The 16,981-nt window shown below is 51.3% G+C and overlaps 1 protein-coding gene across 1 annotated transcript in view; it reads left to right on the top strand.

The window, feature by feature from the left end:
- The first annotated feature begins 8,546 nt into the window (after positions 1 to 8,546).
- OLFM2 (olfactomedin 2) overlaps positions 8,547 to 16,981 on the top strand; it is a 60,893-nt gene continuing 52,458 nt past the window's right edge. The window contains exon 1 of the mRNA XM_079115759.1: positions 8,547 to 8,725. Coding sequence (XP_078971885.1) covers positions 8,654 to 8,725 — 72 coding nt within the window. The 5' untranslated portion in view covers positions 8,547 to 8,653. The remainder of the gene's footprint in view (positions 8,726 to 16,981) is intronic.

Here is a 16,981-nt window from a genome sequence, read left to right as displayed (position 1 = left end):
CCTGTCCCCGGGAATGAGTGGAAAGAGTGGTCAAGCAGACGTGGCATGAGGTCCGCCTTCCCCGTCGGTTGGAGAGCACGGTTTGTGGCACTAAGAACATTCACTGGCTCAGGGGCCGTCTGCACATCCATCTCCAGGATGTCCTCATTGCCCCTGATGAAATTCCGTCTCCGGCCAACATGGGCTGCCTTCGCCCCCTCCCCGAGCGTTTCTCCGTGTTTACTGAGCACGGTGGGCGGTCTCCACAGGCGACACATGTGACCTGGCAGGGGTTTCAGCCGCGCTCACCGCGAAGTACTGAGCACATTCTTCTGCCACTTGGTGCTGGGCTGGAGCTTCTGCCCCTTCGGGTGGACAAGCGGCTCTCTCACTGCCTTTGTGTTGGGCTGGTTTGGGAGTGACCGCCAGGGAGGGAATCCAGGGCCTCCACCCTGAACCTCACCCCCAGCCCTTTCAGGGTTATTTTGGGGCAGGGTCTCACTCCATTGCCGGGGCTGGTCTGGAGCTTGCAGCCCTTCTGCCTCGGGCTTGGGGGTCGCTGGGTGACCCTGACTTCCGACTGCAGCGTGGGACTTTCTCGTCAGATGTTCTGTGTCCTCCGCCTGAATCAGAGGTGTTTCCCGCTTCGCCGGGGCGTCAATGTCTGGCATCTCTGTGCGCACATTTCAGTGCCTCTAGGCTGGAGGGATGCCCGAGAATGCAGGTGCCGGGCTGTGCAAGAGGCCCCCACATCCTCAGTGGTCAGGGGTGGGGACTCCATGCAGGTCACCGAGCCCCATGGTCTCTTTCTTCTCACCACACTTCAAAGGCTCCCTGATGGCCGCAAATTACAGGCCATGTCTTCCTACCTGGCAGCGGCCCCATTGCCTGTCACCATCCCTCACCAGGTGACCTAGCCCTCTGCGCCTTGTAGCCTCAGGGCTTTGGCATCTGCTGAACTCTCTGCTCACTGAGCCTTGCTAGTTCCTCCTCATCCTTTGGGTTTCCGTATGAGTATCACTCCTGACACCAACCACCCCAGGGTAGATCAGGACCTTCCAGACATAACCAGATACCCCATCCACATGTGCATGCCCCATACTCTAAGGCTGCGGACTGCTGAGTTCATAGGCACACATCTGGAGGAGGGTCTGGAATGAGCACTCAGTGCTCAGTCTATACTTGTGGATCAAATGGAGGAGGCCTCGCACCTACCTCAGGCCAGGGGCCAGGCCTGCACAGAGTCCTTGACCAGAGTCCCAATTGTATTTCCTAGCTGTGTGACTTTGGACAAGTAGCGTAACCTCTCTGAGCCTGTTCTGTCCCATGAACCCCTTCCCAGGGCTACTGCAGGGGTTGACATGAGCAGCAGCCTGGCCCGGCCCAGGGTAGACCTCTCGGCAGCTGTAGGAGCTACTGGGCTTCCCAGCCAAGTTCCGGCCCTGTAACCTCAGTTAGGGCCTTCCCTCTTCCTGCCTTGGCAGAGCATGGAAGTGCGGCTGGGTCTTCTCGTCCCGCCAGCTCATGCCTCAGTTCCCAGGCCCTTAATTGGAACCACATGCGCTGGACACCCGCCCGCCTCCGGTCCCCCCCTGCCCAGGAGGCCTCCTGAGTCATCCTGGCCTCCTTGTCCCACTCAGCCTCATTCCCACGCTGCCCCGGCCCCGAGTTGCATGTCACAAGATGTCAGTGTGGTGAGTCCCTGTGGGTCTCTTTGTGTGTGAACACCCCGCCCGGGCTGCGTGTGAGTGTGACTGTGTTCGAACTGTCCCTGCAGGTGTGTTTCGTGCCTTTGTGGTGTGTGTGTGTAAAAGCACGATTGCATGTGAATGGCCTGCCTGTTTGTGGGTCAGTGGGAGGGTGGGTGCACGGACTATGTCTGGTTTGTGAATCTGCGTGTGGGTGTGAGCTTGTGCTTGCACTGTGAGTTTCGCGTGACCATACCGTAGACGTATGGGTGTGTCGTCGTGTGTCCGACCATCTACGCTGGGATCTGAGTGTGCCGTGTCTGCCACGTGGGTTTTGTGGGGTTCTGCGAGGATGCCCTGGTCGTGGATCTGTGCGCGTTGGAGCGAATGCATCTGCGAGCTCCTGTTCCTGGGTAGCTGTGACTGATTTGCCTCTGGCTGCTCTTGCACCGTCTGACGGCCGGGTGTGTGTCCGTGGGTTGCCGCGCCTGGGCCACTTGTCCAGCTGTGCTGTCTCTGGCTAACTGAGTGCCTAAGTCCTGCATGTGTGCATAAGTTTGCTGGAGGCTCCATCTGGGTAACCGAGGTCCAAGTTCCTGTCCCATAACTGGGTCATTCGGCAGGTGCGCATGTGTGTGTGTGATGCCCCAGGGGCAAGGAGTCCCAGCTGCGGCAGCAGTTGGACAGTGACGAATGTCCAAGAGGAGAAGAGTGAGGAATGGATCCGACAGGACAGCTTTGAGAACCCCTGAGTGTCCAGGGCTGAATCCAGGCCTCCCTCAAGTGCCTCTTCCCAGACTTGGAAGGGGCCTGTGTTCCCGTCTGTGTGAACACTTGGAGAGGAGGGATCAGGAGTCCTGGACCCGGAGGACACCTGGTGTGATCCCCGTGGAGAGGCAGGGCTGGGGAGGGCTGAAGAGGATGCTCAGCTCAGCTGGGCACAGCCAGGCCGTGGGAACCCAGCTGTTCCCCTACACCTGCGGCATAGGGAGCCTCACGTCTGGAGTTAGACAACACCCAGTGAGCATCCAGCTCCGCTCTGCATCTGCCACGGGGCTGGGTAGAGAGTCTTCACCTCGCTAAGCCTTGACTTCTCCAGAGGGGCTGAGGAAACACTGTGGGTGCCCTGCCTCCCCTCAGCCCGCATCTGTTCCTGTGCACACTCCTTCCAGCTCACACCTGGGCGAGCAGCCGTGCTGAGCCAATGGTTGGTGGTCTGCGAAGCTGGTCCCCATGGTGGGCGGGACCCGGAGAATAAACACCGCCCCCACTCTCAGGTGAGCTCTGAGGTCCGGACTCTACACAGTTTCCCGGGGTCCCCAGCAGGATCGAGTCTCAGTTGCCTACATGAGTTTGATGCAGAAGGACAGATGCAGGGGAAAACCTCACTGGCATGCTGCAGAGGTCCAGAGGTCGGCTTTGAGGAGGGTGGGGTGCGGTTGGAATCCCAAATCTGTTCCTCATAGCTGGGTGACCCTGAGCACTTTACTTGACCTCTGAGCCTCAAACTTTTCATTCTTGAATTGGGGATAAGCATCTCTAGCTCACAGGTTTCAAGAATGCGAGGAGGTGATGCTGGGAGAATTCAGTCCGGTGCTCAGGGCTTAGTCGGAGTTCAGTGAGTGGGGACTGGTGTTACGAGGGAGACGTTCCCAGAGTGGCCTGGGGTAGGAGGGCTGCTGAAGTTCTCACCAGACAGATGCAGGGAATGAACGTTCTAAGCATATGTCAGTCAGGGCTTAGCTGTGGAAGAGAAGAATCGATACCAGGTGCTGTGGTTTCGATGTGGTTCAAGTGTTCCCTAAAGGCTCATATATTGGAAGCTTGGTCCTCAGTGTAGTGATGCTGGGGGTAGAACCTTTAAAAGGTGATGCTAGTAGAAGGTGACTAGGTCTTTGGGGTGCTGCCTTTGGAAGGGATCAATGGAGTCCTCACAGGACCGTGGTTGGTTCCTGGGAGATTGTGTGGTTATAAAAAGAGCAATTGTGACTCCTGAATCCCTCTGGCTTCCTGTCCTACCAGGTGATTTTCTGAATCCCCCTGGCTTCCTATCCTACCAGGTGATTTTCTGAATCCCCCTGCTTCTGAACACACTCCCACCATTGCCATGTCATCTGCCATCAAGTCCTCACCAGACAAGAATATGCAAACATCTTGCTCTTGAACCTCCAGAACTGTAATCTAAACAAACTATTTTCTTTATAAAGTCTCCGCCTCAAGTATTTTGTTATGGCAACAGAGAATGGACCAAGATACCAGGGATCTTGGTACTTACAAAATGGTAGAAGGTGCCAGATCTGGTGGTGCATGCCTGTGACTTGGGAGGCTGAGGCAAGAGGATTGCTAGTTTGAGTCCAGCCTTGGCAACTCAGCAAGACCCTACCTCAAAATAAAAAATGAAAAGGGCTGTGAATGTAACCCAGTGGTAGATTGCTTGCTTAGCTACATGTGTCAGATCCTGGGTTCAATCCCTTGTACTGGACAGAGAGAGAGAGAGAGAGAGAGAGAGAGAGAGAGGGAGAAAAGAAGAAGAAGAAGAAGAAGGAGGAGGAGGAGGAGGAGGAGGAGAAGGAGGAAAGGGAAGGAAGGAAGAAAGCGGCGTGAGGATACAGCTCATACCTCAGTTAGAGCACTTGCCTAGCAAATGCAAGGTCTTGAGTTCAATCCCAAGAACTGCAATAAAATAAAATAAAATAAAATAAGAATACATCACTGTAACAGACAAAGTGTGTTATATCTACACAACAGAATATTATTCAATCATAAGAAGAACTAAAGTTCTGATGTACACTACCACTTGGATGGACTTTGAAAACACTGCTCTAAGTGGAAGGAGCCAGGTGCAGCAGGACAAATACCATGTGACTCCACATACATGGACATACAGAGCAGGCAGAGAGTAGATGGGAGATTGCCAGGGGCTGGGATGGGGAGGGCAGGGAGGCATGGCTTACTGGTTGCAGAATTTCTGTTTGGGTTGAGGAAACAGTTTTGGAAATGGACAGTGGTACTGGTTGCACAATGTGGTAGAAGTAATGAGTGCACACTTAAAACGGTTAAAGTGACAAATTTTATGTTATGTTTATTGTATCACCACTTAAAACTAATGACGGAATATACCCAAAGCCATTGATGTGCACATGTTAGAGGGTGAATCGTATGGCATGTGAATTCTACCTCAATAGAGCGGTTAATAAGAAGAAAGCACTGCTCTGGTTGCAATGTAGAGATTTGGGGGCCACCCTCATTTTTACTGCAACTGCCTCTCCATAAAAGTGGGTGATGACATTCATGGCAGGAAATAGGAACAGACCTGCAGGAAAATCCAGCCTGCACAGCTGTGGCAACCGCTGCCTCTACCAAGACGGCAGGAAGATGACTTTCCCACTTCCGCCAGCACTTCTCAGGCTTCAGGTTGATAGAAACTATTGGCACAGGGAGGGTAGCTGCAAGGGAGTCTGGAACAGTGTTAGCCGTATAGATCTGCCTTGTAGGAAGCACACTAGGAGGATGGGCCCGGAACCAACCTGCTGTCTTTTGTTTTGCTGACACATTATCCTCTCCCTCTTACTGGTAAAGTTCCCCATCCCCCTGCTTCCCACCTCCCTCCTGGTGGAGTTGAGGGACAATGACTGTGCTCTCTGTCCCAGGGAGATGATCTCTGAGCCTGATCTGGCTGAGCCAATCCCTCAGATTGGTTCAGGATGGGCACATGACTGGTGATGGACCACATTCAGTATTTTGCAAGGTCTCTTTTTGCTGATGTTGCTGATCTTGGAAGATAGAAGCCTCTGGGAATGGATGTTGTCACCTCTTGTCTCAAAGAGAATTCCTCACAGAGGATGGCAGAGACAAGAAATGGAGAGAGACAGAATCCTGATGATATAACAGAACCCTGTGAATGCAGCCGTGCCTAAATTCTATTACCCCTGGATTATTGTTTTCAGGTACATAAGCAATATATACATATATTCTTTTTCTTTTGTTTTTTGCAGTGCTGGGTGTTGAACCCAGGACCTAATGCATGCTAGGCGAGCTCTCTACCAGTGAGAGATATACCCAGTCTAGCCCTTCATTTTTGCTAAATTCAAGTGAAGTTGGGTTTCTGCAATTGCTACCAAAGGACCCTGAATAATAAAGACAGGCATATGTAGACAAGAATGCTATCGATTCATTCATTCATGAACTTCTTGATCATTTTCCCTCTGACGGGCCCTGTGCAGGGTAAGGAAACAAAGGCCTGAGATGTGTCCTTTGGTTGAACACACGAAGGGGTCATAGGAGAGCAGACACGATGGCTGCCTTACCACCAATTAGGAAAAATCAAGTGTCGAGGTGGCAAGATCCGATGCCCTTCCTGCTTCCCACTTGTTGTCAGAGTGACCTTTGCCTGATGCCAGACACTGACCCACCCAGTTCATCGATTCTGCCACAGGAGATCCTTGAGAATCTGACCCTGATCTCTTTTCAGGGGTGGTTCACAGTCCTGACCACTACACTGTAGACACCATGCTCATCATGACACGGGCCCCAGTGCTGACGTTGAAGCTGTCACAATACAACCAGGAAACCAAGTATGACCCTGACCACAGTGTGACCTGATCATAATTTTGACCATAGCATGGCCAGGCCTCTGTTGAAAGCAAGTTCAGGACAAGGACCACAGCACCAGGACAGTGATTGTCTTGCCGAGCACATGGCAGCCAGGAAACTGACAGTACTGGTCACCACACTGACCACAGCACAACCAGGAATGACCAGCGGTGACCACAATGCTGACCACAATGCTGATTGCAACGGAACCAGGATGTTGATGACAGCAGAGATCACCATTCAGTAGGACACTGACCACAGCCTGATGAGGACACTGAGATTACCACTGACCACAGCAATGGTCACGATAATAGCGTAACATTGTATTGGCTCCAGTCCAGTCTGAAAACACCAGAGCCCCAGTCAGCTAGTTCAATAGAGGGGATTTCACAGGGGGAATCAGTCACAGAAGCATTGGGTAGGTTTGAAGAGAATGGGGGAGGAAGCCACAGCCACAGTCACCTGGACAGAGTTCAACCACGATGGGGGACACCTAATGGGGCTGAGACAACCAGGAAGATCCAACAGCCACTGTAGAGTCACCCAAAGTGGAGAGAGGGGAAGAAATATTCTGGTTTAGACTTTCTTTTCTCCCTCCAATCTCCTTCCAGACCTCCCATTTGGCTGGGCCTAACCAGAGGCAAGGGAGCCTGGGAAATGTAGTTTGCTGTAGTCAAGGGCGCTTGGGAAATGTAGTTTACAAGATCTCTCTCTCTCTCTCTCTCTCTCTCTCTCTCTCTCTCTCTCTCTCTCTCTGTCTCTCTCTCCTAATACAGAAGAGAACATATGAAAGATGGACCTGAAGTCATATTGGCCAAAGTTCAGCATTATAACATGGGCCATGGCCTGGCCATAACAGTAACCACATCCCTGATCAGAACCCAAGGAGGACACTATTCATGGTCCTGAAACTAAGCCCTTTACAAGGATGCCCACTCTTGGTCAAGACTTTTAAGAATCTACCAACCTACATGGTGACTGCAATTTTGGCCTAAGGATCCAGCATAAGACAGTCTCCCATTTCAAAAAAGGAGGTAGAGGAATAGATGCAATGTCTTCTCAGGCTCAGATTCTGCCTTGTGACCAGATCCTATAGCCAGTGTCCCCAACTGCTCTGTGACAATGTGCTCTGGGGACTGGTGCACTATTTGCTCCTGGGTCACAGATGTCTCCCAATGATAGGAGATGCTGGGAGGAAACAGGTCTTTTAAAAGAGGGGAAACTCCTTGCCTGAGGTCACATGGCAAAATAGTGACAGAGCCAGGGCTATTGGACACCAAGCTCTTCCTCTTTGGCCCAGCAAAACCACCAATAATATGCTATCTGCCTGGCACACAGTAGGGTCAGAAAAATGCCAGCTTTTCTCACCCCTTCCCCATATTTTATGGCAGATTCCTCCATAATTTGATTTACTTGCCCTTCCCCCAAAAATCACTGAAGGGCTACAGGGATACTTGATGACTGCAGAGACAGACCTGGGGCAGTGAGAGGCATAGAAGGGCCACAGAGCCTCTCCAAAGAAGGCGGACAGGACAAGGACGCCCTTCATATGCAAATGCTTCATGTGGAGGCGGCCTTCATATTTTGGTTCTCTCGGGAATCTGATCTGTCATTTTGGGGCATTGAAACATAAACAAGGAGAGGCTGTCCAGGTGTGGCTGGGGGCTGGGGGAGGGGAAAGCTTCCATCAGGAACGCCCTAGGGAATGTGCGCCCAGGGAGAGTGGAAATGAGATGCCCCTGCGGGAGGCCAGGTCAGCTCACCTGGTCCCCCCACCGCCTCTTCTCAATGTCACTTTCCTGCTCGGGTTTCTGCCTCTCACTCGCAGTGTCCATCTCTGTTCTACCTGCCCCTGTTCTGGCGTTGACCCCTTCCCAACTGCCCATTTCACAGGCTCCGTGCCTCAATTTCTCTGTAGATGACAGTTCTTGGATAATTTCTCCTCCCTGCTACCAGGCCTTCCTCCCCACCGATCCCCCTCCCACCTCCATCCTCAACGTGGGAAATATCCCGGGAGGTGAAACTGACAAGCACGTGACGGACGCCCTCGCCCCATCTCCGTGACCCACTCCCGTGATGGCCTGGGGTGGGGCGCCGGGTCTGGTCCCCGGCTCCACGCGCCAGTGCCAGCTCCCGCCTCCCGGGTCCCCCGACCCGGCTCGCTCGGCGCCCGAAGACGAGCTGGGGGCGGGGCGGGGGGCGGAGCCCGCAACAAAGACTCGCGGCGAGCTGGGGGCGGGGGTGGGGCGGAATCCCGGCCGCCGGCGAGGCGGGGGAGGCGGCGGAGGAGGGTCGCCCCTGCCGCGCGGGCGGGGTCGCGCCTGGTGGCGGTCCCCGCGCCGAGGCGCCGCTAGGGCGGGCGGGGGGACGGAACGCCGGGCTGGGGGCGCGTCATGTGGCCGCTCACGGTCCCGCCGCTGCCGCTGCTGCTGCTGCCGCTGCTGTGCTCAGGCCTCGCCGGACAGGTAGGGGCCCGGCGGGCAGGTGCGGGCGCGGGGGAGTCCCAGAGGGCAGGGGCGCGCAGAGGGTCCTCGGAGAAACCAGGTCGGGGTCTGCACGAGCTCCCCAGAGCCGCGGGGCGGCGAGGGACGAGGGGCGGGGGTCGCAGCGGGGGAGGGGTGGGCCATCACCCTGGCCTGGGGGAGTAGTAGGGGACTTCAGATGCAGCCTCCAGCTGGGATGCTTTGGGAGACGGCACGATCCTGCTTTGGGGCTCTTAACCCCTCGGTGACCTGGAGCCCACACCCCGCCGTCTCGCTGGAGCTGAGTGGGGTGGAGGGGGAAACTTCGGGGGCCTTCGGGATGTGGCTTACCCTTCACTTCTCCATCATGGCCGAGGCGCCAGCTTGTGAAGCCCCCCACTTCTCCTCTGCACCCCCAGAGTGGGGAAGGGGGCGGGACTCACGTGTGAGTGACTGATGGGGACGTGTGTGAGATGCTGGTGGGGGTGCAGGATAAACGTGTCTTTGTGTCGCGCTGGGTGTGACCGAGGGGAGTTTGTGTGTGTGGCTGTGCAGGTGTTGGTCCAACTGTGAGTGAGTTGGGGTGTGACTAGGAAAGGGTGTTTGTACACGAGAGGCTGTGTGTGACAGTGGGTGGCTGTGACCGGAGGCTTGGTGTGACTGTGAGGCTTGTGAGCTTGCCGTGAGAGTTGTGCGTGTGTGTGACTGGTAGTGGGACACCAGTTCAAGTGAGGACCATGTTAATCCTGGTGGTACTTGTGCAGCCCTAGCTATGTGACCAGGACCGTGTGACAGTTTTTACATGACTGTGTCCAAATGCCTGGGTGTTGCACAAAACGCGTGTGACCAGGTGTGTGACTGAGTGAGAGCTCTAAGACGACCATGTGCCATTCTGTGCCTTTGAATAAATCGCTCTACAAGAGGGTGTGGGGATTGTGTGTGCAAACGAGCATTCATGTACCCATGGGTGTGCGCGCCTGTGGGTTTCCTGCACACCCCATTCATGTTCTCACAGACACAGGTCTGTCTCAATGTGGCACCCCATCGCTTGGGCAGGTTTGGGGAGCCCTGCAAAATGAGGAGAGTCCAAGCTTTCTTCAGTTATTGAGAAGCCTCTTTTTCCTCCATCTTATGGGTGGGAACACCCCCAAATTCTAAGATCCATAGGGGCTCAGAGGGAAGCTGGGATCAAAAATAATGAAATATCATTCTAACAGCAAACATTCATAATGCTCGTTCTGTGCAAGGCGCTCTTTCAAGCACACAGCCCCAACGAGGCATTGACGCTCCTCAGTGCCCTGCTGGTGGATGCTATTGTTGCCCTTATTTTAGAGATGGGGAAACCGAGGCAGGGAAAGGTACAGGCACTTGCTCAAGCCCAGACAGCTCAGGAGTGGCAGAGACAGGACTGAACCGAGGCAGTCAGGTTCTTGAGCCACGTGCTTGCCAGCTTGTTGAAGAATTCATTTCATGGGTGTGGACAGTGCCTGTGCAAAGGTCACTAGGTGGGGTTTTCAGGTAAAATCGCAGAAGAAAAACAGTCTAGCACCTTCCTTAACCTGATCAAGATAAAAGGAATCAGCTGTGCCCACCCCTAGTGTGTGTGTGGGGGGGGGGGGATTGGGAGGAGTTGAGGATGTATTCTAGGAAGGAGGATTTCCATGAGGAGAGTTTGTGGGGACCCCTCCCTCACAGTTCCCCATCTCAGTACCTACACATTGGGTGGGAAAAGGAGTGCATCCAGCACCTGTCATCGGGCTGCACACAGTAGGTACTCAATTGATAGGTGAGCTGGAGAAAAGCAAAGAGAGACATATGAGAGAGAGAGAGAGAGAGAGAGAGAGAGAGAGAGAGAGAGAGAGAGAGAGAGAGAGAGAGAGAGAGACACTAAGTGGCACACACTTAAACTGCACCAGGGATGAAGTTGAATTTGGTTTCTATGAAGGGTTTTTGGAATCATCCCCTGGGGATTCTCCCCCACCCTGCCCGTCCCTAGACAACTCTAGATTTCCTGTTCTTTCTCCAAGTGGTGCCAGAGAGTTTGCTGAGAGAGGTGCACTTAGGGGTGAGTCCCACCTACCCCTGGGACTGGGAAGAACTTGTTCGGGGGCGGATCTAAACTGTGTACTCATGGAGGCGGGGCTAATCAGAGAGCCATGGAGGCGGAGCTAATCAGAGAGCCGTGAAGGCGGGCTAAATGGCAGATGGGGCGGGGCTAAGATGGGTAATGAGTTGGGGCGGGACTGATGGAGTCCTGCCTTGGGCTGCAGTGCCCCAGGCGGCCTTGAGGGGCGCTGCATGGTGGAAAAGCAGTTTCAGTCCCCGGCTAACCCCTAGGAGAGAGGACTCTGCCTGCCCCGCCTTCGCTCCTTCCATCGCGTCCCAGATACCTCCCCAGTCCCTAATGGGTTTCTCCATGTGTCGTTCTTAGAAATCATGTATTCATCCTTTCAATCAACAAGTCTTCTAATCCCACCCTCCTGGAGCTGATCTGGCAGAGGAGACAGAAAGAACGACATAAACATATAATACCATGTAAAAGACATGAAGAATAATAAATAGGATAAAGGAGATTAAAGAGTGCTGGTGGAGCCAGGCACAGTGACACACGCCTGTAATCCCAGTTACTCAGAGGCTGAGGCAGGAGGATCACAAGTTTGAGGCCAGCCTGAGCAACTTGGCCAGATCCTATCAATAATAATGATGATGATGATGATGATGATGATGATAATAATAATAATAATAATAATAATGGGCTGGGGAGATAGCTCAGCTGGTAGAGTGCTTGCCTCACAAGCACAAGGCCCTGAGTTCGATCCCCAGTACCGCAAAATAAATAAATAAATAAATAATAATAGTAATAATAATAACAATAATAAAATAAAAAGGGCCACGGTGTAGCTCCATGGTAGAAGGCCCCTGATTCAAATCCCCACTACCAAAAACACAAAAAACGAGCAATGGGGGACACTATTTGAGCAGGTTTGGTCAGGGAGGTTCTATGAGGGGTGGCATTTGAGGCAACGCCTGAAAGAAAAGAAAGAGGATGCCTTGTGAGTATCTGGGAGAAAAGCCTCCAAGGCAGGAGGAACAACAAGTGCAAAGGCCCTGCGGTGGCAACAGCTGGGGTGAATGCCATGTGGCCGGAGAAGTCCAGAATGGCAAGACCACACAGGAACTTGTGGGTTGTGGGCAGGAGTTTAGATTTAATTGGAAAGCAAAAAAGTTGCGATGTAAGAGGTACTGTTCATCCATCCAGGGTTTCTCCCACTTGTTCTGGTTTCTGGTCAGAGAGTGGCTCTGTGAATGACCTGAAGCAACCAGAGGACCTGATGCCTCTAAGCCCACCATCTTTCTTAAGGGAAAAAGTTCCCTCTTCTGACCCTTGGGAAGTTCTCCCTACCATTTAACTGTGTCCTGGGCACTATCTGGGTTCAGGGTTGACCCTTTCAGGTGTTCTCAGGAGCATGATAGGGAGAGAGAGTCCAGTTTGGATAAGATGCTCCAGGACCTTTGCATTTTCCATTCCTTCTGCCTGGGACACTGTTCCCCAGGAACAGTTACTTGACTTCCTCCCTCTCTTCTTTCTGCATAGATGTCACCTCCTCCAAGAAGCCTGCCCTGATAGCCATCAAAATAGCCTCCCCACTTCCACTCGTAGAGCTCTTACTGATATTTTCCTGTATCGCCTTGCTACTGCCTTTCCATGATTTGTCTGTTCATTCATTGTCTGTCTCCCCACTAGAACAGGAGCTCATCAGGCAAATTTTGTTCTCTTTCCAGTGCCTGGAACAGAGCCTGGCACACAGTAGGTGCTCAGCAAATATCTGGTGAATGAGTGAATGGATGGACCTCCTAACACACACACAGGGTCTCTTTCTTTCTCAGATCATGAGGTTCTTGTACAGTAATCCCCTCTAACCTGAGGAGTAGTACATTCCAAAACCCCCAGTAGATGCCTGAGACTTGGGATAGTACCAAATTCTGCATCTACTGTTTTATCCAATATGCCCTGCATGTTCTTACCACTACCCATGGAACCGGATTCTGTCCTTCCATATTTCATTCCCTGGTGCTTCTTTTATATCATCGCACTTATGCTTTGGGACAATTATCAGGTAAAATAAGAGATGCTTGAACACAGCACTGAAATATCAAGATGGCCAATCTGATAACTAGCAAGTGGGGAGCATGCCAGAGGGATGATCCATGTTCCAGGCAGCACAGTGCAGAGGTGTTCCAGGGTTCGTCCCAGTTGTTCTGGGCCTGACCACGCTATTAAGAATGGTGTGCAATTGGGCTGGAGATGTGGCTCAGTGGTAAAGTGCTGGCTGCCTGGCATGCACAAAGCCCTGGGTTCAATCCCCCAGGGCCAAAAGAAAAAAAAAAAGAATAGTGTGCAATTAAAAACTTAAGAAGCTAGGCCTGAGGCACATGCCTGTAATTCCAGCAGAGCTCTGGAGGCTGAGGCAAGAGGATTGCAAGTTCAAAGCCAGCCTCGGTAATTTAGCAAGGCCCTAAGCAACTCAATGAGACCCAATCTCAAAAAGGGCTAGGGATGTGGCTCAGTGGTTAAGCACCCCTGGGTTTCATCCCTGATTAAAAAACAAAACAAAACAAACAAACAAATAAAAACCCAAAAACGTTATGAACTGTTCATTTATGGAACTTTCCATTTAATATTTTCAGAATGTGGTTGACCTCAGGTAACTGAAACTGCAGAAAGCAAAACTGTTGCTACCAGGGAACCACCGTGCCCAGGGAGGATGAGGGGCTACTCACCCCTGGAACAGAGGCATTAAGAAAACCCATCCTCTTTACTTGTGCTTGAAGTCCCTTCCAGGGCAGCACGGTTTAGGTTAAAATGCTGTTCTTCCCGAGCTCCTTTGGAACATGTGAATGTCCCAGGTGGAGGGAGGTAAATGAAATCTATCAGACTTCAAAACTCAGAGCTGGCCACCGCTAGGCCTAAGATAAGGAGCTGGGGCGACACCTAGTGGTGGAGTGAGGTTTGTGCAGGAACTTTGTTCCTGTGTGCTTGAGGCCGTGGGCCGTGTGTGTGTGTGTGTGTGTGTGTGTGTGTGTGTGTGTGTGTGTGTGTGTGTGTGTGTGTGTGTGTGTGTGTGTGTGTGTGTGTGTGTTGTCTCAAGCCAACATAAGATTAGTCAGGCACTTGTTTCTAGTACTACATTTAAGCGGATACAAATCTTTTTTTTTTTTTAATTTAGTTAAAATAATTTTTTGTGGTACTGGGGTTTTAACCCAGGAATCTTTGCCACTGAGCTACACCCCAACCTTTTTTAATTTTAATTTTGAGACAGTGTCTGGCTAAGTTGCCCAGACTTGCCTTGAACTTGTGATCCTCCTGCCTTAGGCTTCTGAGTCACTGGAACTACAGGTGTGCACCACCACACCCAAATAATGTAATACAGGCAAAATTTATGCAAAATATCTCTGAGCAAAATTTCAAAAATTTATATAAAAATAGGATTCAATTCTGCCCCTGTACAGCTTGCCTCACTTTAACCCTGGCCCCACAGGAATGTGTCTGTGTATGTTCAGAGACAGTGTGTGTGTGTTCAGGAACAGTTACCGTCGTGCCTCCGTATCTGCAGGAAATTGGTTCCAGGACCTCCTACGATACCAAAATCTGTCCATGTGCAAATCCCTTATGTAAAATGCTGTAGCTATTGCATAGAACCTTTGCAGTCCTTCTGTAGACTTTAAATCATCTCTAGGTGACTTGCAATACCTAATAAAATGTAAATGCTATGGAAAGAGTTTTACTGTTTTGTTTAGAAAATAATGGAAATAATAAAATGTCTGTACATGTTCAATACAGGTGCAATTTTTCCCCAAATATTTTTGACCCAGGGTTGGTCGAACCTGCAGACATGGATCCCAGGGATATGGAGGGGCCAGCTATATTCAGCATTGGCCAAATGTGGCACAGGGACATGTTTGTACCACAGTTATACCTATGGATGTGTGTGCACCGTGACCCTATTCCCTGTGGGTCAATCATGTGGGTGGGCGTGTATTTCTTATGAGCCCAGTGGCTAGTATGGGCAATGGCTCTGTCTCCCCAGAATTCAGTGTCAGTTTTGGGGAGCCAGTAACTTGCGGTTGTGATTTGTTTGTGCTTTCGTGTATTCACCCGGAAACCATTCGCTGAGAACCTTCTGTGTTTCAAGCCATATGCTGCACGCCAAGGACTGGGTGATAGTGTGCACTCTCAAGCAGTGGGGAGGAGAAACTTACCTCTCCAGAGGTTTCGAGCCTGGTTGTGTTGGGAAGAGGGTGTCATGACAGGAGCAGAGTTTGATGCCACTTTTAGCTAGCAGAGCATCAACACACCTTCACCCCCAGGAGGGAAACCCAGCCTGTCTCCCATTTTCTTCCCTCCATGGCTCAGCCACAACCCAAGTCGAAACCAGAAAAGAGCAGAGAGTAGTCTGAATGAATTTTGAGGTCTGTATGCGGACACTTATTTGCCTGGCACCCGTAGTCTCTTGTGCCTGTCTACTTCCATTTTACACATAGTTCTGACTATCCTAGGCAGCTAGCATCTGAGTCCTGCTTAGCAGATAAGAAGACAGGGTGTCAAGAAAGAAACCAAGCGGCAAAGTCAGCTGAGACCATTGAACAGGAGGTGGACAGTTCCCCATCTTTTAGGTCCCAAGACAGCACCACAGATTCCCAGTTCTTTTATTGCTCACCTCTCTCGTAATTCCTATGGAAAGGACCCTGAGAAAGCTCTGGGGTGTGGAGAGATGTGAGAGCTTGCTGCGGAGTGGCTTTCAGTTCACAAGTCAGGGAGACGGATGTGGGGATATGGTGCATTGTGCAAAGTGTTAAGTCACACAGGCTTCCTGGAGGAGGTGGCTCCAGGTGAGCCTTGAGGGTCCATGGGTGAAGACTGGAGAGTGGACGTTCCACGTAGAAGAAGGTTGCTGGCCAAGCTGACAAGACCCAGAAGCAGGCAGTGTATTCTGGAATGGGAATGAGGGTGGAGCGTGGCTGGTGTCCACGGGGAGGTGAGACCTGGCAATGAACTTCAACCTGACTCTAAAGACGTTGAATGTTGGGTTAAGGGTTTTAGAATTCATGAAGCTGACAATAAGTCATGGAAGAGATGTGGGAGAGAGAGTTCAAATGAAAGATTTAAAGAATTTTAAATTGTGGGTAAAATACAAATAATATAAAAGTTATCATCATAACCATTCCCAAGTATTCAGTTCAGAAAGATTAAGAAAATTCACACCTTTGGGCAACCAGCCTCTGAAACTCTTTCCATCTTGCAGAACTGAAACGCTGCCCCTGTTAAACACCTCCTCGCACCCCTCCCCCTCCCCTGGTACCCCTCCCATTGTGCTTTCTGTTTCTGTGAATTAGACTGTTGGTAGATGTCCTTATAGTATGACTTAAAAGAGGCCTTTGGTGACTCATACAGTCCTCACGGTCCATCCATGTATACAGGGATCATTTCCTTCCTTTTTAAGGCCAAACTGTATTGCATCATAAGGACGACCACACTCTGTTGATCTGTACCTGGACACTTGGATGGTGTCCGCCTCTTGGCTCCTAAGGGTAATGCTGCTATGAATATGGTGTGCAAATATCTTACTGAGACCTTGCTTTTGATTCTCTTGTGCCTACACCCAGGAGTGGAGTCCCTGGATCATACAGCAATTCCATACCATTTTTGGAGGGCCCTCTGTACTGTTTTCCACAGCAGCTGTGGCCTTTTACATTCCCTGCTACGGTGCCCTGGAGTTCCACATCCCTGCAAACACATGCCGCTCTGTCTGAAAGTCTCTAGCCACAACATTTTTGTTAATGGAATAATAGATAGTGCTGTTCGGTGTGTATTTCTTTTAAAAACTTTAAAAATTTGATTCATTAACATGGAGCTTGTGGCCAACAGCATTATAACTCATGCCCAAAAATAAAGTTTATCTAACACGCAGTTTTTTTCAGAGCCTTCACTGGCTCTCCGTGGAGGGTAGCATTTAAGACATGAAGGTGGCCGGGCATGGTGGCTCGGGAGGCTGAGGCAGGAGGATCTCAAGTTCAAAGTCAGCCTCAGCAAAAGCAAAACTAAGCAACACAGCAAGACCTTTGTATAAAATACAAAATAGGGCTGGGGATGTGTCTCAGTGGCTGAGTGCCCCTGAGTTCAATCCCCAGTACCCCCCCCACCCGCCCCGCCAAATAAGTACTCATTTATAGTATGAAACAAAGTCATTTCCTTGTTCA

The sequence above is a fragment of the Sciurus vulgaris genome (genome assembly GCF_902686455.1).
Source record: "Sciurus vulgaris genome assembly, chromosome: 16".
Lineage (NCBI taxonomy): Eukaryota > Metazoa > Chordata > Mammalia > Rodentia > Sciuridae > Sciurus > Sciurus vulgaris.
This window is presented reverse-complemented; position numbering and strand designations above follow the sequence as displayed.